Here is a 20,436-nt window from a genome sequence, read left to right as displayed (position 1 = left end):
ATTGGGTACTGGGTGGTCCGGGTATAATTGGAGGGCGTGATCGGGGGTAGGGGTCCCTCTCCAGAGACACCCAACTTGAGCTGTAACCTGAGAACTAAGGAAAGAGGAATTGGAAACCTTCACTTGGACTCCACATTTTTCAGGGGAATCCTAGGGTCAGACCCCTTTATAGTTATATATATGGTTATATATAATATATATCACCTCAAAAGAATGGGTTTCTTTGGGATACTGAGCTTCACAACGTGTCCCGAATATCAAAAGCATCATATTGATAGTACTGACATAAAATGAAAATGCAATAAAAAGTCATGCCTTTTAGTTTCTTGGTTTTCAGACTTCCAGGTTGACAGAGAAATCATTCCAGACAGTCTGCTAGTGTAAGGAAAGAAGTGGTGCACAACAAAACAGAGTTAAACCAAGTATGGTGTTACAGATGTAAGTAATACCTTGACTTACACCTGGAAGTATGTCAGAGGCTGTGTGATCTTGGGAATAAATGGTAAGAACTTTCTCTGAATCAACAGTAAGATGCATTTGAGCTAATGTTTTCCCTGTGGCGACTCATAAATCGTGCTTTGTATTGAACAACTTGGACGTAGCAAAAAGACAGTTAGTTGTTGAAGGACCTGAATCTCTTGAGAAACTGGCAGAGTCAGTCTTCCAGCAGTATACAGCTAAAAAATATTCAAATATAGTATTTACCTCAACTGCATCTGAGTATCCAGAAGTATCCCTAGGTGGCGAACATGACTAAAAAAGGTCTTAGTCTGCTTTAAGAGAATGTGTACAGCCTCTGCTATCTCTTATACTTTTCCAGTTCTGCTAGAATCACACCACTTCTATTTGTACTGTTCCTACCTAAGCCCCAACTTGTGTTTATTTAGTACATGCACAAGAGCAAAAGTAAGCAAATGTGACTGTGAGTGCAAGTAAGCACAGGTAGATGGTTATAAAAAGCAATGTGTGCACACATACAAACGCACAGGTGTATTTCTCTGTCTACGTGTACAAAGGCAGGTGGTTCAGATAAAGGAAGTTTTAATGGTTAAATTGGTAAGTCGTATCATGACTGAATTTTATAGCAACGTATATGTATGCATATGCACAAGTATGTCAGCAAATCAGCCTGCATAAGGAAGGTTATATGAAAAAACATGTGCACATGCTTGGTTGTTTTCAGACATATATGTGGGAAGGCAAGGACCTGTGTGAGTGTGTCTGTCGGTCTGTGTGACTGGGCACTAACCTGTACTCTGTGCCCAAGGTAGTGGCTCTTGGTGATGCCAAGTCAGTATGCACCGATGATATTCTGGGCGGGGGTCCAATTTTACATCACATGATAACTGTAGAAGAAGCAGAGAAAGGATGAGAATGTCATGCATTCAGATTGCACTGGCTAAGATATCAGAATCATCTGCTCAATCATTTTTCCTCAAAAGCAGTCTTTTTAAAAACTTGCATTTTGAGGTTTCATAGTGTCTAGTGCAAGACCAAAAGCTGTACAAGGTAGAGACTGCAGTATTTAAGGGAAATACAACTGTGATATTATGATATCGAAATGTATGATGGAGTGTACATGAAGTGGAATATTCCAAAACCGTTCCTTTACTGAGAGTTTAAAGACAGTACTTCTCTGGAAAAAAAGCTTTTTCATTTCTGCTCTCTGGATTACACTGCATAAAGATAAAAATTTTATTCACATTCAAAATCCTGCTAGCTCTGACAAAAGGGAAATGGCCAATCTTTGAAATGAAAAGACATACAGGAGATGGCTCACTATGGAATTTAGTGGAACCCATCGGAAAATTCATGCAAAAGTGAGGATCACTCCAAATTGCTCTCTGTTTTAAAATATTTTAGCTGTGAGATAAAGAAAAACCTGGATGCCTGAGGATAAGTGAGAGAGACAGAATAACAGTAAGAGAAAAGTGCATAACCAAGAACACTAGGAAAACAACAGAAGGTAACGTGTTCCTTGGTACTTTATTTGAATCAAAAATAGAAGAATAACACATTATAATGACATGCCTTGAATTTACATTAAACAGAGTTACAATATCCATGATTTCTTGTAAGAGTGAAATGAAGAGTTTAAGGGATTTATATTGCTGAGGGTGGGGGTCATGTGGGTTACTTATATAAATAACTCAAGAACAGAAAGGCTTTAAGGTTTGTATTTTCTCTTGCTAATACAGAACTATCCAACTATTTAGGTAGTCCCAGATTACTCTGCATTATTTACCACAGGTTAAACAATTTTTTTTTTTCCAGACAGGAAAGCATCCTTCCTGCCTGACTGGCAAATGGCTGCCTCTGCATCTGTATATCTCGCTGCATTAGACGGCCATCTAACTCTCAGAAATTATGGGACTAAATATTACCATTATCAGAGATCAAGAATGTACCCCTGCTTTGTGTAAACTTCCTTTGACTTGCCAGAATTAGTCTAGGGCTCAGATTACCCACACAAGACAGCCTTTCAAGCCCAAAGAGCTCTGAAAGCTGTGCTTCAACATCTCCAGCGAATTTTCACATAAAGGACGACCTTCTTACCCTGGCTTTGATGATGGTGGGCCGAGGATCCAGGATACCCTGCATTTTCCTCAGTGCAGGAACAACAAAGAGATTGCAGGTGACAACAGCCGACACAGGGTTGCCTGTAGGACAAAGAACAGTTGGTGGTGACTCTCTCTTGATTTCCTCTGTGAAATGCTGGAAGTGATCTCATGTTTTTATAGCAATTGGACCTCAAAGGACTCTGAAGAGCTTTTCATGTCACGTACAGGAAATGTTTCATTCAAGCCTGGCGTGGCATGTGGCGAGTGCACCTGTTGAAAGCCGCACTCTGGCTGGCGGCGTGCTGACACCCTGCTCTGCCCACAACTGCCCTGTCTTCCTCAGGCCCCAACATTTGCCTCTGTTCCTCCATCACCTTTTCTCTTATGCCTAGATTTGTCTGGGGCTGGGGCAGGGTTTGTTGTGCACAGGTACGGGTCCCAGCTGATAGGGCTCTTAATTAATGATTAAGGTTTCCAAGACCTATGGAAAAATAACTTTCAATTCCCTCACAGAGTGCCAAAATGATTTACTAGTAATTCTGAGGAGCATTCTTCTGACTTACACATTTTCTGTTGACTGACAAAAGAGGTGTGTGACCAATGTCTGTTAAACACCACTTGTCTTACACATCTAGACTTCCCTAGATGTCAGTTCTAAAGCAAATACTACAATCACACAGATGCTCCATTGATCTTTCCCCTGGAAGAGTATGTACAGCAGCAACTAAAACAAGAGAGACAAAAAGCACTAGAGGTATATCTGAAAACCACCAGCTTATCAAGAACAGGATTCCTTGTGTAGTCAGAAATCCATGCAAAGCCAGAGCAATAAGAATAAAATAAACTCCTCCTGACTTAGGAGGATAGAGATTTGTAGCCAGCTCTCTAAGGAAATGTTTATTCTGAACCCGCTGATTTCCAGGGCAATGCTGCATGCAGGAAGTGAAGCGATGCTGCCCTCTTTTGATTCCATGGTATGATCATGATAAAAAAAAAAATCTGTGACATATTGCTTGGCACTCTGTCCTTTTTGCCTCCATTTCAATACTTCAGAGTGGATGCACTGACTTACATGCACAGATATTTACTGTGAAGGTGGAGGGAGCTGTAGGAAAAAAACACCCCTGTATAGTACTGCTTACAAAATGCAAGGAAATTGTTGGATGGAAGAAATCATAAGGCCTGTACACCGGCAAATTCTGAGGACAGGAACAAGAAAGAACTCCTTAGTATATCCCTGTAAGTCCATCTCTTCTGGAAATTTCTGGGAAAACCTTGCAGGTACCTTCCTTAGGGATGCCAACACCAGACATAGGTGCTGTGAAATGTCACTATTCTGTTTCATGTCTGTCATCTATGCACAGCAACAAAAGCAATCCACAAAACATCTTACCTGGAAGTGCGAAGATTATTTTTCTTACACCATCAATATCCAGAGTTGCAAAAGTTGTTGGCAGGCTATGGAAAAAGAAAGCTGTTTAATATCTGCACTAGACGCTGACTGAACATTATTATGTTATTATTTAAAACATTTGGAAAAGAAAACAAAAGGGGATCTCTCTCTCTAGCAGCAGTTCATTAGCACCTGCTGCTTATTCCACACTGAGGGTACAATCCTCTCCTTGTGATGACAGAACAATTAGTTTTTCTTGGTATTTGGCTATGAAGTTTTAAGTAGATGATTTTGCTTCTGGTGAGGAAACATCTAAGAGCAGATGAACTAGTAATCAAAAATCTACATCCTGTATTTATGCTAGAAGCCAATTAATGAAGAAGCAATACTGAAATTATGCAGTTACAGAGCGCTCTTTGTTTTTCACAGAAGGCTCTCCAAATTTTTTGTAACATCAGTGACTCTAATTTCCTTTACTCCATTGTCTACAGCAGTGGTGACGACGGAGCAATGTTTCAGAGCAGCCAATGCAGGCGAGTCTGCAGATGAACCAATTCAGGTGCGCAGGCAGAGCTGCAGTCAGGTAAGACCCAGCTCTACCAGGGAAGAGTCCGCTCTGCCTGTCACAGCTGCTCCTGAGCCATCTTCAGTGACCTGTTACCAGGGCTATGACAGTTATACAAACTGCACAGTAATGTGATGGCTCAAGAATGTGGCTGGCAAAGAAAAGGGACTCCTCCATTTAAAAAAGTTTTCTATATACCTATGCTAATATCATCCTTTGAAACACTAGAAACGATACTTTATAGGAACAACAATTAGGCTGTGTTCCTTGGCTTCGTCTTGAGCTAACAATGGTCACCTGCTCAGCAGGTGACAGTTGCTGACCAGCAGCAACTTCGGAGATCAGCCACACTTTGATCATTACTACCTAGTTTTATATCTGCTAGGACTAATCAATATCCTATTTTACCAGGGGAAACTGGTGTTTGAAGTTTCTCTTTTAAAATGTCTCTAACATAATGGGAGCTATGTGCCAGCCCTCCAAATCTTATATATATATAAAATATATATATATATCTTTTATATCTATCTATCTATCTATCTTATATATATCAGTACGTAGCCTGAGGTACAAAAGATCTAATTGCTAATTCATGTTTACTGGAAACTCTGAATTCTCATATGAGATTTCAACACCATCACTGGTAAAGTCTGCTAGACAAGATGCAGCCTAACATTAGCTCAGCAACTTTCAGATCAAGCAGAGGAATGGTAAATCCCAGGCATCACTCTGCAGTCATGTAGCACATCAAAATACAGGAATACAAAGCAAATTCTGGCTTCACTCTTGAAACTTACTCAAGGGAATTTTTCCCAATATAGTAATCACAATTCACATCTAAGGCTTTTAAAGACAATTAATAAAAACTAAGTCACATATTTCCTATTGCACTACAGCCAATGCAAATGAGTGTTTACAGATTAGCTGACCAAATGTTTTGGTAGCAGTAAGAAATATCTTATGGCATAAAATGAAAATGGATGTTTGGGTAAAACATGATTTCTCAAAACTTTTCTGGCTAGTTATTAAAAGTTTATTGCTACAAGTCTACAGATGGTTCACCAGAAGAAAGAATTACATTTGCTTTCAGATAAGCCAGAACCAGAATTTAATACTCTGAATTCTCTACATCAGGTTATCCATTCTTGTCAGCAGCAGAGGCTGGAGTACAGATCCCACATTCGGGACTTCCCCGCATCGGTTGTAGCAGCATGACCAAAGCAGTGAGCAATTTCCAAGCCTGGGCTACATCCAGCACAGGAAAAAAACATACTTTCAGCTCACTTGTTCCTTTTATAGAAGCAAGGTGGTGGTAGTAGCAGCACCAAACCCACATGCAGTTCTTTACTGGCTGGTATGCAGAGACAGTAAAAGTATTTGTCTATTTTCACAGCAAACAGCTGCTTTCTGTTCTGCTCCCTGGCAACAAGCTATGGGCTAGAGGGAACCATTCCTCAAAGCTGCTCTGGGCCTTGTGCTACTGGGCTGTGCCAACCCAGCCTGCAAACAAACTGTGCTCCGTGGCTCCTGAGGCAGAGCTGCAGACACCTTCCCGCTACTGTATTGTGAAAGGGAACTCTCTATTTTCAACACATCTAGTTTTCATTTTCCCTACAAAGCACAATTCCGGACTCATTAATTATAATGGCAGCGCTACAGCAAATGAAAGCAATGCTGAAACAGTTTTCTGAGGCAAACTAAACACATAAAGGATTGTGTTTACTTTAAAATTACTAGGCTCAATATGCCAATTAGATAAAAATTCATAAATTGGCTGTCATTCCACCTCTCTCAAGAAATTGCTTGTTTGCAGGAATATGGCTTATACAAATTTTGAAGTGAAATGAGATGCTCGCTAAGCAAACCAGCAGTTAAATGTCCTTATATTTACCGGTTATTTCATAACAATGCCAATATCTGAGCTCTGTGATCACAGCGAACACTGTGGCCATATTTATACCATGCTGGTTTCCCCCCAGTCCCCAAACCTGATTTGCAGCAGTTATCAGAGAAATCTCTCTTACTGATAAAGAGCAATCTCTCTGTTCCAGTTAATTTCACCCATAAAGTTGATGACTAATCTGAATAGGACTGATTTTGCTTCTTTTCCCGTATATATCTGCCATGTGATTTATAGTATATTTGGAAAACTGAAATCTACTGAAGCACTCATACAGGATATTTGGCCCAATACAGCCTCCATCTATGCTGCCTAAGTAGAAAGATTTCTTACCCTGGTTTCATAAAAACTCTGCCAAAGTGAATCTGTGCGTGAAGATCAATATCCAGCACCTGCTTAAGATAGTCCTGTTTAAATTAAAAAAAGAAAATCAATTAAGTAACATCAAAGTGGCTTACATCATTTAAGCATTCAAAGCACTTAATTAATACCAAGCGAAGATGAAAGACTTTTCATATCCTGAAAGCGCTACAGTACAATGGGGAATTTCCAGTATTTGAACGAATGTATTTTCAAAAAGAAGAGGTGAAGAACAGACTCATTTTAGGTGCCAAACCTGACTTCAGAAGGTCATTGTAATACATTTACTTAAAAGTCAGCTGCAGCATCAGAATCTTAGAGGACTCCACAAATATCTACTACTAAAACATTCTCTATGTCAAAGATGGAAAAAAGGCCTTTGTGGTTCAAAGTTAAGACTTATAATCACCCAGTTATTTAACTTTTGCCATGGAAGCTCTCTAGCAGTTGAGTCAGAGATCTCCTAGTACTTTTGAAATCAATACTGTACTGTAGAAATCATAGTTTTCCAGGATACTGTAATTCTTGTAATTTCTTGGGGACATGGTCTGATTCACAGTGCTTGGGTTTAACGGTCCTTAGAAAGGAAAAACTGCTTGTGGTTTGTGTGTTAGTTCAAGTTAAATGATTTTGCATTAACACAATCGATCCAGTTATTAAAACCAATTGAATTACTTGTTTAGTCTTTATTGACAATTGCTATCCTCAGAAATGTAGTATCCTGTCTGTTGTGTTTAGTGAGATTAAAGACACAGGACGTAACAGTCAGCTGTGAGCAAAGACTTTGGAAGCAGTAAATCTGAAGCTCCCTTGCAGTTTTCCCATCTTGTGTGTGTGTGTTTGTTCAAATACTTGGAAAGCAGCAACTTTTTTCAGCCAGGCATGAATTCTCAATTATTGATTGCATTAACCCTGTTTTTACTTTATATTTGCTTTTTGGATGTTCACAGTTATTTCATTAAAACTGTTGAAAGCTCAGTATCAGAGAAGTAACCATCAGTGGAATGTAGAGCCTTCTAACTTTATGCTGTTGCCTCAAATTCAGACTGGGGATAAATGAGCCAGAAATGTCTGTCAGACCATTCAGCAGTCCAGTCACTTCCCTGTGTTCCTGCATTGCCACATTCCCAATTTAAAGACCAGCTCTTGTCCTTGATTGTTTTTCTAGGAATACTGAGGACAGTAAAGGGATTGAAAGTTATTTGCACTGGTTTAACTGGTTATCCATTTTCACGATGTATCCAACAATATGATTTCTACTCAGAAAAGTGACAAAAACAGCACTCATGTTTGCCGTCTCCTAATGACTGTTTTTAGTATCTGTTAATTATAAAAGGAGAGATGTTTCTTTTACCTGCCAAACTCACAGATTCAGCCTGGGATCAAAAAGTAATCTGAGTTTTCCTTCGCATAAGTCATGATTAATAAATGTCCTGCAGGTTCATCTACGCCCCACCAGCATCTGTGTATCCCTATTTTCTTTGATGGTTTTGGCACAGGGGTTACCAACAGGAACTCAATCAACAATTCTGTTAATGATTCAAAAGGCAAATATATCAGCTCACTGTGTCTCGTATGTACTGCCTCTGTAGGACTATCAGGCGCAAAATGTGATAAAACTATCTTTGTAACAGATAAAGCTTTGGCATATTCAGGAAACAGATCTGCTGAGTAAGAAAGAGCTATTTATATATTCAGGTTGCTTTTCGAAGTACATTCAGAGTAGCTTTATTCTATCTACATTTTACCTGCTCTAAGAATAAAAAGAAGTCTGTTGCCTTCATGTGCTGTTAACCAAGCACATTCTTCATCATAACTACCTAAATCATGCCTTAAATAAAAACTTATTTGCAAATCACTCACATCGAGAATTAAAATCCGCCCTGTTGTACCATGTCTACTATAGTACAGTACTAAGAACAAAAGGAATGAGGATAGCATAGAAGACTATTTTCTTAATTAATTCACATTTAAGTGTTCTAAAAAAAGTAAGATCCCTTTTTAATAAACATTAGTACAAAGGTAGAAGCTCTGATGACAGACTGGCTTGAAATTCTTACATATATTGTAGCAAGTCATACTTAAATTTAGCATACCTTTTCCCCCATAGATACACCTCCTGATGTAATGATCACATCAGCACGGCTGATACCCTCATTCAGTGCATTCAGTAAATCATCTGGGCTACAGAAAAGAACAGGCAAGCAGATTAGCGGCACGGAACTATTACCAGTTGTAGTGTAAGTGTCTGTGTGCACGCATACAGATTTACATACACACATGTATTTTAAGAAAGACACCGCGCCAGGATAATATAAGATCTTTTCCTTCTTCAGCCTCCACACTGCTCTATTCAAGTCAAGAAACGCAGCCTCATTAAGTGAACACACTGTTTGGCACCTTTCTCTCTGAAAGCTTTGCAACAGGAACAGTGGGATACTTTAGGTTGGGACTGAAAACCAGTAATACAAGTGTCAAAAAGTATGTAATTTGCACAGTAGGTAGCAATACAAATTATGATTTAGATGAGCTGACAGGGTTATATAAAGGGACCTGATACATGAAAATTACTGGCCACCAAGCAGGCTGCAGTGCTACCTGTCTAGCTTATTTGGTGTGTGCAGAAATGGGGGTAAGGCTCATGTCAAACTTCCATCAGTGAAAAGTGGGAGTAAATCCTTTGTTTATATTGCCCATTAGAGGGCTCTGCAGCAAAGCCAGCTGTACATCTGCTTCATCTTGAAAAAATACAATCCATCCTGTTCAAGTGTTTATTCGCCTTCATAAGAAACAGTGTAAGGGGAGCTGTGATGTTCCTCCGTACAAAGAGTATAACTGTGAAGGACAGAAGCTGAGTGTATTTCAGTTTTGGTGTCTCTGAAGTGGGCATTAGCCACCTAAGAGCAGTGCTGATGCTAACAGAGAGCCTCAAGGCACGCCGTGGAGAAACTCGCTTATACAACTTCCACAGACCATAGGAATCAAAAAGAACCTCCAATATATTAAATACGTACATTGCATTTAACATTTGTGAACTGACCAGAAGCTGACTGATTGCTATGACTGTATGTAAGGCTCCTTCAACAGTTATGTTTTTACTTTAATGATCCTGAAAGTTTTCACGGGAGGCTGCTCCTTAGAATGCAATTGAACGAATGGGCAATAATGACAGTGACTGTATAAAGGACTTCACCTGGAATACAGCACCTCAGTTAAACGCCACACTACAATTACAAAATGACATTATGGGTTATCAAGGCTGTGCAGGCTGCAAATGACATGCGGGCTATCCTTTGGGAACTTTGTCTACATTTCACTAAAAACCAGAATCACTGTGGTTATTTCGGGGTTCAAACTGAAAATAGGAAAACGAGAAATACTATGCAAGTCTTGGCTGACCTTTCAGAGATTAACAGAAACTGTGTATTTCAAAAGGTCTCAGAAAGAAAAATCCTTTGCTCTGAGCATCCTGTCGTTGCCCATGGTTCAGTGAAACAGAAGCAGCAGTTCGCATTACATGGTGCTGTGTGCACTGCAGTCTATGTGACACAAGAAAGACTGCACTGCCTCACTGAGTACATATCTCAAGTGCATGCAAACCCTTCACATTCCTCATCTCCTCACCTGAGAGTCCTCAAGTGTCCTCTACCCTGGATTAGGCTTTACAGGCAGAAATACTCAAGACCCTTTCTCCACCATGGCCAGTGACTGATGCAGCATCTTCTTTGGCATCCCAGTGTGGTTATCCTGCAAAACTTTTCTATTTGTGTTGGGTTATATCCACTCTTCAAGGCCATACTGCTTTGTAAGAGGTAGGTAACAAACTACAGCAGAAAGAAAGGCAGATCGCTGGTGCCATAGTGTGGGCTGCAATCAATCAGATAGAATTACATACTGTTGTTTTTTAAAGGGAAACAAGGCCTGCAGACATAGTGGCATGCCTCCATGACTTTTGTTTAAGGTACTGGGTATCCTGGATACCCTAAATGGCCTATAAAGAATGGCTGAACTTTGTTTTCTTTGGGAGAAAATAGAAAACACATGGACTGAAGAAAAACCACTCCTCCTTTGCTCTTCAGGAAACACAGACATTTTCTCAGCTGCCCCTTCTGAAATCTCAGGATAATTTTATCCAAAAACCAGCATAAGTCTTTACTAGTTGCAGGCAAGAGGAAAGAAGCAAGTCTATTGTTGGCTACTGTCGGTGTCTTCTTCAGAACCAATTGTTTCATGTCTAAGTAGTAATCTGTGTGCAATATGATATTGCTTAAGATTATTATAGAGTTTGCAATAGGAAAAGCCTCTCAAGATCTAAGTATTCCTTAATCCTTGCCAATAAGGGTACAGATTGGAATGCAGCAAGGAAAACTCATTCATTACACAGGTCAATGTAGGCCTTCTTGAAGCACGATGACGCTTGGACACTCACTGCACTATCACTAGGCTGAAGCTGCTTTCAGGATACTTTTCTCATTAGGTTGCGATGTGGCTGAAGACCTTATCTGGAGCTTGCTCCAGGCTGTTTCATTTTACCTGGCTTAATTATTTAGAAGTTATTCACAGGGAGGAAGACCACCTGTCTGGGGACATCCTAATTCTGGATTACGAAGTGCACTTGCTTTTGGTTGTGGTTTAACGGAAGGGACAGTAAAAAGCAAACTAGTCTATATTTAACTGTTGTTGAAGTTTAATAAAATGGAAGTGCTCCTACTTCTGTACCAAATATATATATATATATATAAATTAATTTAGAAAGTAATAAAACCCAACCAAACAACTCCAAAATATGTCCAAACTCACAGTAGGTGCGGGCTCAATTCACACCTGTATTTATGAGGGTACCATACCACTGCAATAGTTCACCATAGGGTTTTTTTCTTTACATGTCATGTAAGAAGTTGAAGATTACTGGACGTGCTGCACTTTTTTAAGCATTTCCAGTAGAATGACTTGTATAATAAATCCCTTTCTTTACCATCTCTATAATGCAAGACATTAAAAATTCTGTCTCTATCCAACCAAAACTCTATCCAACCAATAGCAGTGCATATCCTCTTTAGGTAGTTGCAAAATGCATTGAATTCTTCCGAAATGAAAGATGGGATAGAAATTCTGTTGTAATAAACTGAATGATTACACTAGTATGGTTTTTATTCTGAAGAGACATTTACAGAATTCCCTCTGTTGCTTTTGCAGAAGGCTTCTCTCTTTTTGCCATATTTGGCACATTTCTTTTTGTCACTCAGGTCTGTCCAACTCTCTATCCTACTTGAGGCTGGTAGTTCCACGATTCTGCAATTAACACAAAATGCTCCTTACAAGAGTCACCTGCTGAATCTTCAAACAACATCGTAGCAAACATTTTCCTTGCCTTTAGTGGATTTAATGCAGAGAGTTATCATTCAAATTGCATATTAACACATATTTGATATAATCAGGTAACAAGATACTACTACTTGTTTCATTTGTTGTATAACAATGAGCAGCTTCTCCTTTGGACTGACAATGCAAAGGGAATAAATAATTGAAGACTATTAACTTCTGAAAGAACAGACAAAATAACTTTGCCATTTGAGCATAACAGGACAAGAGGGTTTTAAAAGGCCTGAGACAAATCACCACGAAGCTGAGAAATAACACTCACTGTCTGAGCAGGTACAAATTGGAAGCTATATTCTGAAGCCCTGGGCATTACTAGGGGCAGGATACTGGATTAACTAGACTAATGGTCTAATTTACTATGATAAATCCTTTGAAATGTCTTGTGAAAGTACCATTCTCGGATATTTTTCCTTCAAGGACAGAACTGTAACAGGTGCTCAAATATAATGGTGAATACCTTAATCAATGTAAAGTAAATTTTGATGGGAAGTCTCATTTCCAGATAGCAAAACTGTTTCATTTGGTAATTTTCAAAGTCAGAGTGACATTGTGCACAAGAAGGGAGTGTGCTGTTCTAACAAGCTGCTACTGATTGAAAAAGATATTCTCTCTGTATGTTTCAGATCACATCACAGCATCTTCTGTAAACATAACCAAGAAAATTTGTTCTATAAGAATTACATGCAATTTATGAAACTTTTCAAATAGGTAAGTAAGCACAAATCCAAACTTCCTCTCAAGAGTAGAAACCTCCATCTACAGTAGATCGTGTCTGCACAAATACTATGTGTATTGCACTTACATTTTGGAAGCTGCAGACATAATGTTTTGCATAAAGAGTCCATGTAATTTTAAGTATATCTTTGTATTCTCTGCTAATTTTGCCAGTCTGATAAACAGTATCTACTTTACTACCTCAATTTGCTGACCCTCTTTATTTAGTTTTATGGAACAGAATGAACAGTACAATCTAGAAATTAGTGGGAGGGTAACTGTTGTACAGTGGCAGCAGCATGCGTAGAATCCACGAAGCAGATGCACGACACTGCTGTTGACACGCCACTTGACTTCATTAATTTGAAGAGAGGGCTTGCAGGATGGCAGTATACCAGAGCAGGAACACCTCCTGGATTCATGAAAAATTCTGATTATCAAAGCTAGTTTGTGGAAAACGGTTATGCAGGGCTTGATTACTGAGCTGTCTTTGAACTGAAGAGATACACAGGAGCTTAAAAGCTTGAACAAGAAAATGATGCAGGCCTCATTAAAATAGACATCAGCCATGCAGAAGATTTTTTTCCTTTCTCTCAAAAGAAATAGCTACAGTACAGTCAAGACCAAAGAATTCTCTATGTTTGAAGTGCCGTTTTGAAGTACTCTAAATTACAGTGTAATTTTCTCTTTCAAATATAAATCAATGTCTGTTAATTCACTTGTGTTGATCCTATCGTTGTGCTTCACTGTCATTAATTATAAATCTCTTAGCCTTTTCTGTGATACAACCACTAACACCATCAGTTTGATACATGCAATTAAACGGCTCAGTTTTATAATTTAATTTAGGAAACAAATAACAAAAAATGGTGATCTGCATCACCTACCACTCTGCAGTAAAATGAGTGATCCCTGTAAAATCAAAGTGGAACATTTAGTTAGGACAGACTTATCAAGCCATTGTCACAGTACAAAATCCATTGATCATTAGTAATTTCCAGGACCATTTCCACCAAGTTCTTCGCCACGGTAGTCTCATTCATTCAAATAAACCTAATTACCTGACAGTCATTTCCAGTCCTGTTGTTCACTGCCATATACAGCTATTACTGTTGGATGAATAATAGAAACACTTGCGATTGTTGTACTTTTCTATGTATCATCTCAGGCTTTCATAAACCTAGGTCTTCTGGAAACCTGTACTTGCAAAATTTGTGCATGCAAACCACCACAGTCAGAACCTGAAACCTGAGTGCTTTACAGATATCTTGGACACAGATACAGAAAGATATGCATGCACCATAACGCACCAGATGCATGCAGAAGTGTCTATTGTGAGTACAAAAGCAGAGCTGGGTACCTTTCTTGCCTATTGTTTTAATTTATTTGAAAGCATCTCAAGTATTTCAGTTATATGCTGAAATAACTACTCTGTCAGACATGATTTCTCACAGATTCAGAGGAGCTACAGATTCCCGGACACATAATGAAAACTCAAGTGCTGGCAGTGACCCTACACTAATCACACTAAAGACCAAAGCACACCGGCTGCTCCTCTAAACCACAGCAGTTACTGTGACTTCCAAAGGCTACGTGCTGTCTGTATGTACCCCGAGTCTAGCACATTCTGGCCATGCCTACACAAAATGGGAACAGTGGTTTGTGCTAGTTTTGCATCTTATGAGGTCTCTTTTCTGCTAAACGGATCTCCCAGAAGAAGAAAAGAACTAAGGTACAAGGACCTGCTAGAAATTCCCCTTGTATGCAAATATCCCAATCAAGCCTCTAGTTCTACATCAGAAAAAAAAGAAATACCTCCAAAACAAGAAAGAATTTACCAAAGTAAAACTTTCATCAAAAACATAAAAGACTCTACTTGTTGTACTCAGGCAGAGATCTCATCAAGCTCAATGACATTTCTGTTGGAGGAAAGACAGGATATGGATTTGATCCTCTATGATTAACTCTCATTTTTCTTCTTGTGCTCTTTCAGTTGAGGTGACAGATTTCAAAACAAGTAGATGAATGCAGCTAGGCATAAAGACAAAGTCTGTCACCCACATTTCACCTCACGGCCAAGCGGAATATTTTGCATATCAGTAAATAGCAGGATGCAGAATAGTGAACAGATGCCATACTTGGTTTAGCCAACTAAAACCCGGCTTCTGTGGAATGTAACATTGAATGTATTTCAACGAATGTAATTCAATAAATGAATATTTGAATGTCATAGTAATCCTGTGTTTTGAATAGGATGGTTTTCTAAAGCAGAAGATCCGATTTTGATGATGTATGTAGGAACATGTGGGCACTCTTCTGAAACTGTATTTGTTTCAAAATTCTCCAGTGTATTTCATCATGTTCTCATAATGTTTCTTCTACCTTCTGTGGTATTTCCCTGGATCACTTTGAACAGATGCAATATGCTTTCCCTAAGAATACAGGCCAGCTTGTGAGGAAAGCTGGAATAATTACAGTAGCTTTTGGCTTGTTCAACACGACTATGTAAGCTTTGTCTATCTGATAGCAACATAAAAGAATTTGTCTTTGTTACTTTTTGCTGCTCCTTTCACTGATGCTGCTGCAAATAAGAATCCTGTTTTGCAGAATATTTTTTCATGTTGTATTTATGAACTCAGAGACTTTGATTAGAGGTCTTCCACTCTCTTGCTGAAGTTAGCATGAGATCTGCCTAATGCCTTCAACTTTTTCTCTGTATCTGGATGAATACATATTTTACTCCACTGTTCTCATGAAGTGTTTCAGAAGACTCCCACCCATATATATGCAAGAATGACAAAAGACCAGAGAGGTCAGAAAAACAGGTACCTATGGGAGTGCAAGAGGAAAAGGTCCCATGTTGTAGAACCCAGGTGCTTATGTACTACGGAGCACATTCCTACACGAAGGTATTACATTCTTGATGGTTGGGTCCTGTATTGCATTCTCCTCTGCTGCTTGTGTACGTTCATCCAGAAGCACTTGCTTGTGAACTGTAGCGATTTTCTTTCAGCAATGCTGAAAGAACAGGACCGAAGCTTTGATAACAGTTGTCTTCAGGTGCTGTGCCATTGTACTAACCTGTGAGTACTGTATCCGCTCTAAATCCAGGCTAGCATGTGTCCACTGAATGTAAGAAGAAGTCTGAGAACAGCTCGTTTCCATTAATTAAGAAATTATTCCTAGCTATTTTACTAGCCGAGGATAATGAACTTTATCCCAATACTTACCAGAAATCCATTAGTTTTTCCAAAGAATTTGGATGGGATTTCACTGATAAAGATAACAGCTTCTATTTCATCTTCCTTCTTACGAAGGAAGTGAATCTATATGGATTCACTGAAAAGTTTTCACTTTTGGAGTGAAAAATATTCAACAGTTGTAGCTGTGTTGAAATAATATGACTGAAGATTCCACCGCACAAGACAATAATCAATGGCAAAGACACTGTTGATCAGTAAAGATGACAGTGCACTAGTGAGTCTGAAGAGTAATTAGTGCCAGTTGCTTATAGAAAACAAATAGTATTACAAAATCTGACACATGGTGACATGGTATTGTTATCACAGAACTTCTTACCTTTTGATTTTGCTTTAGCTTCAATTTTAAGTAAATTTAAAGAAATTTTAAGTGAATTTTAAGTCAATGCATCCCCCCTGTAAACTACTGTAATTGCTATTGAACTATAGTATGGATGTCTCTACGACAGGCAAAAATGCAGTCCCTAAAGGCAATGCTTCAAAATTATGGTTTTATCTGTAAAGCTCCACCTTTTACAGAATCATCACTTCATCACTTCGAATAACCCCTGTCTCCAGAAGAAAAATGACTTGGGAGCCACAAGTCAGAGACAATATAAAAAGGCCTTTTAAAATTCCCTGTTGTCAGTTATGTCTGAACACAGTTATTTTTTTAGAAAACATCAAATCATACATGACACTGATTTTTGTTTACTAAAACACAATACTGCAACACTCCGAGAAGAGTAAACTACAGTTTACTAGAAATAGGTGAAGGAACAGAAAGAGAAACTTATCCTGTTTGAGACCAGCAAGTCGATTTTTTGACAGCTCTCAGTCAATGGAAGGAACTAGAACCTCATTTGTCTCTACAATGCTGGACTGTATTCCTTCAAGCACAAAGATGTTTTTAGTGTAAGAAAATGCCCACTGCATTTTCTCCTGCTCTGGAAGCAGAAGCATTTTCTCATTGGTCATGCTTTGGGTAGCAAGGATTTATGCAGGGGCTGTTTTTTGTTGACTCTTGTCCAGCACTGCTTAGAAGAGCCCAGAGGGTCATTGAATGTGTCCTCTGGATTCAGGCTGTCAGCAATGCCACGTGAACAGACTTGTATGAGGTATTCCAAGTTGATCACCTGCTGGTAGATTCTGCATATTAATCTAAAATGTTTTTAAAACTGCAGGTTCTTGTAAGCTAACGGCAGTTAAGTTTTCTGGGATGTGCAGAGCATAATGCAAGATTCTAGTGGGTTGATCTCTTTAGTCATTTAATGAGGAAAACCTAGATTTATGACAACGTGGCTTCGGCATCAACAAGTAATTGCTAAACAGGAACACGTCTTTTGAAGGCTAAGGATATGGCAGGTCAATTAGTAACGAGTACAGAAACTTGTTTTTCTGGTCTGCAAAGTAAACTTTAAGCAATAACTCAATCCTCCAATAGGTCCATTAACATCAGTGAGGAACCTCACGTGACTGAAGTTTTCAGGTACTAGCCTTCAAGACGCTTTTCATTACTTTTCTGCCTCCTTTAAATTCCTACAAGAGTTGAACCATAGCAACTAATTTTTCTGTTTGTTAATGGAGAAAATGATGGGTGGTTTACTCTCCCTCTGTTATCACTCCTGCCCCTTTGGTCTGTCTGTGATAGAACGTTTCTTCCTAATTTGCTCTATTTTTTAAAAGGGAAAAGCCTTGATGGCTAAAGATGTTTGCTGCTACTGACTGGTGTTCTTGGTGTTAACAGAATTTTAGTTTCATCAGTGTTGTGTATGTCTACAGTGCACTGGTGCACAAGAACTTAACTGACCAGGCAGTGTTATTTAATGAACAGAATAAACCACCATTTGCTTCTGTATGGCAACCATAGGTAGAATCTGTGCTCCAAGCTCTGTACTGACAGACACCTGGTCACGCCTGCCTGTGAGCATGCATGTGCCTCAACATCCCAAGTGTTTTAAAAACGGTGCTCACCCATCTGGTAGGCCTGTCTCCGCAGTGTTCTGGAAGCTCTGTGTCTCTTCTTCTTTAAAAACATCTGGCTTCCTGAGGGTAAAGGAAGCAGAAGGGGTGTAATAAAGAGCCAGGGAAGGAGAGGGGCTCCTGGGGTGGAAGGGATGCTCTGTGCCCAGCTGTCTCTCCCTTGGTGGCTCTGAATATTCAAAATCATCATGGAAAACGCTTCTTCTCTGCAAGGCCAGGCAATGGGAGAGAAAGGGATTGCACAGGAACACCTTTCTGTTCTAGCTGGGCAGGCTTCTCGCAAGGACGAAGAGTCAAGCTATGGAAGGATTCAGGCTTAGCTGGGCATGCCAGCAATACAGGGTTCATCTTTCCTTGCAGAGTCTATGGAGAAACCTCTGTACTCTTGTCTTCCAGACAAAGTAGAATGAAGTGTTAGGCACCTTGACATTTTGGAAGGTGCCTTTCCCACAGATAATGGGAACAAATTTGGAGAAGGGCTGCATTGAAACATTTTTACTCATGCTTTCTAGCTTCTTATTTGGGAAACTGGTCTCAAGGCATATTAAATGTCACCTTCTTGACTGCAAGGGGGAAAGGGTGGTATTTATCCTAATTTTATATCTCCATAGTCAATAAAGATGCCACTTCATTCATGAGAAGCTTCATACCCAGCTACCCTGCTATGACAGGCAGGATTAGAAAAAATGTCCAAAACTGAGCAAGTTACTGCTATCAGGACACTATTTAAAACAATTAACATTATGCTATGAATTCCTATTTTATGAAGACAGCATTTCCTTTTACATATACTTCTTCCAAGTCAGTTTCGCTGGGGAGAAATAATTTTTATATAGTGCCCTTTGTAACAGAAATATGAAATAAGCTGAAATCTATGTTTTTATCCTCTTAAATGTGAAGTGTAAAAAATGTTCTTTTGATGCGAAGATTTATAAACGACTCTTCTAAAAACACTAAATATGTTCAAGACTGAAACGGACCAGGTCATGAACAGCCACTGTGCAACTCTCGAGCCCTTCCTTGTTTTCAGCTGGCTGGACTGTTAACAACAACAAAGTTGATCTCCCTCCCCAGTGGATCCTGCCCGTGGCAGCTGCAGCCAGTCCCTTCTGGGCACACACAGATCCCCTCTGACTGCGGAATGCGAGGAGAAGACCGGACCAGTCCGCCTGCACTCTTGTGAGCTTGTTACACACGGACACTGCTAACATGAAGTCTAAAATCCTCCGTATCACCTTGTAAATCCACGCCTGGTTTCTCCTCACAGGTCATCGCAGAAAGGGTCTGTTGCATTAGAAGCGTATTAATGTTGTTTGGATGTCATGGAAATATATTAAAACTATTCGGGTTAGAAGTCTGGATGTCCATTTCTTTCTGACGGTTTTCCCAAGGTTGCCATTTCCTAAAATGGCTTCAAGTCGCTCATTTGCTCTTCATTGCCAAAGAGCAAAGTCAGTCTTTGTTTCTCAAAACAGGGTTCACTGTGTCAGGAAGTGACATAAAAAAAGACTTCAGATTCTATAAGTGATCCCAGCTTCCAGTTTACTCATCAACGTTACGGACAGCAGCCTCAAAAATCACGAACTTTTTCCAACAAGGTGCTAAACTCTAAGAGTACATTCACTCTCACAATGTTCTTCTCCAAGAAGGCAGACTGAAACTACAGATGTTTCTGAACAGCACAATGTATTACACAGAGGTAAGGAAATCAAAAGCATCTTGTCAAAATTTCATAAAGTTTTAAATTCATTTGAGCATCACATACTAAAACAGCCAAAGCTCTGACTGGCATTCTGTCTTTAGAGATCACTGATGCTGTGTTATTTCTGCTGGTACTGGTCTTCTGAGTTTATGCTTCTACTTCATATTGCCCTTTAGTCTAATACGAAAATTAATTTAATTCTCTGAAGTAAGAATTAAGAACTTTGTGACCAGGAGAAATATTTAAATACTTTTGTCTGATTTGGTATTTAATGTAGTCTGGGAACGTCCCTGAACATGATTCTGTTTGAACTGTAGAACACATTTAAATAAAGATTCCATCTTGCTTTGAAATGAATATCCATCAAAGCATTTGATATAGTTTCCTAATTATTTACTGTCAAAATTATGCTTTATCTACAGTCTGAATTAGTCTAACTTTAATATCTAGCCATTGCTGCTGAAACAGAAACTTTATTCAAAGTTTATTCTCCATGTGGCTGGGTATTATTGGAATGTAATCAACTCACCTTGTAAGAATACCTTTGTTGAACTTAATGGCCTGAGTTCTGATACTGTTTGGAGTACATGGTCCCTCTTTTAACCACTTAAAAATTTAATGGTTCTCCTCTGAATTC

The 20,436-nt window shown here is 39.2% G+C and overlaps 1 protein-coding gene across 2 annotated transcripts in view; it reads right to left on the bottom strand.

The window, feature by feature from the left end:
• The window catches only part of GPHN (gephyrin), a 294,994-nt gene that overhangs the window by 1,721 nt on the left and 272,837 nt on the right, over positions 1-20,436 (bottom strand). Inside the window, exons 18-23 of one of the 2 annotated variants that reach the window (XM_065635424.1) lie at positions 18,089-18,160; positions 8,876-8,963; positions 6,753-6,826; positions 3,955-4,019; positions 2,557-2,660; positions 1,250-1,346 (exon numbers count right to left, since the gene is read on the bottom strand). In XM_065635424.1, coding sequence (XP_065491496.1) covers positions 1,250-1,346; positions 2,557-2,660; positions 3,955-4,019; positions 6,753-6,826; positions 8,876-8,963; positions 18,089-18,160 — 500 coding nt within the window. The remainder of the gene's footprint in view (positions 1-1,249; positions 1,347-2,556; positions 2,661-3,954; positions 4,020-6,752; positions 6,827-8,875; positions 8,964-18,088; positions 18,161-20,436) is intronic. The other variant, XM_065635425.1, reaches the window with a different exon arrangement.

Source organism: Caloenas nicobarica, chromosome 5, assembly GCF_036013445.1.
Source record: "Caloenas nicobarica isolate bCalNic1 chromosome 5, bCalNic1.hap1, whole genome shotgun sequence".
NCBI classification, from domain to species: Eukaryota; Metazoa; Chordata; class Aves; order Columbiformes; family Columbidae; genus Caloenas; species Caloenas nicobarica.
This window is presented reverse-complemented; position numbering and strand designations above follow the sequence as displayed.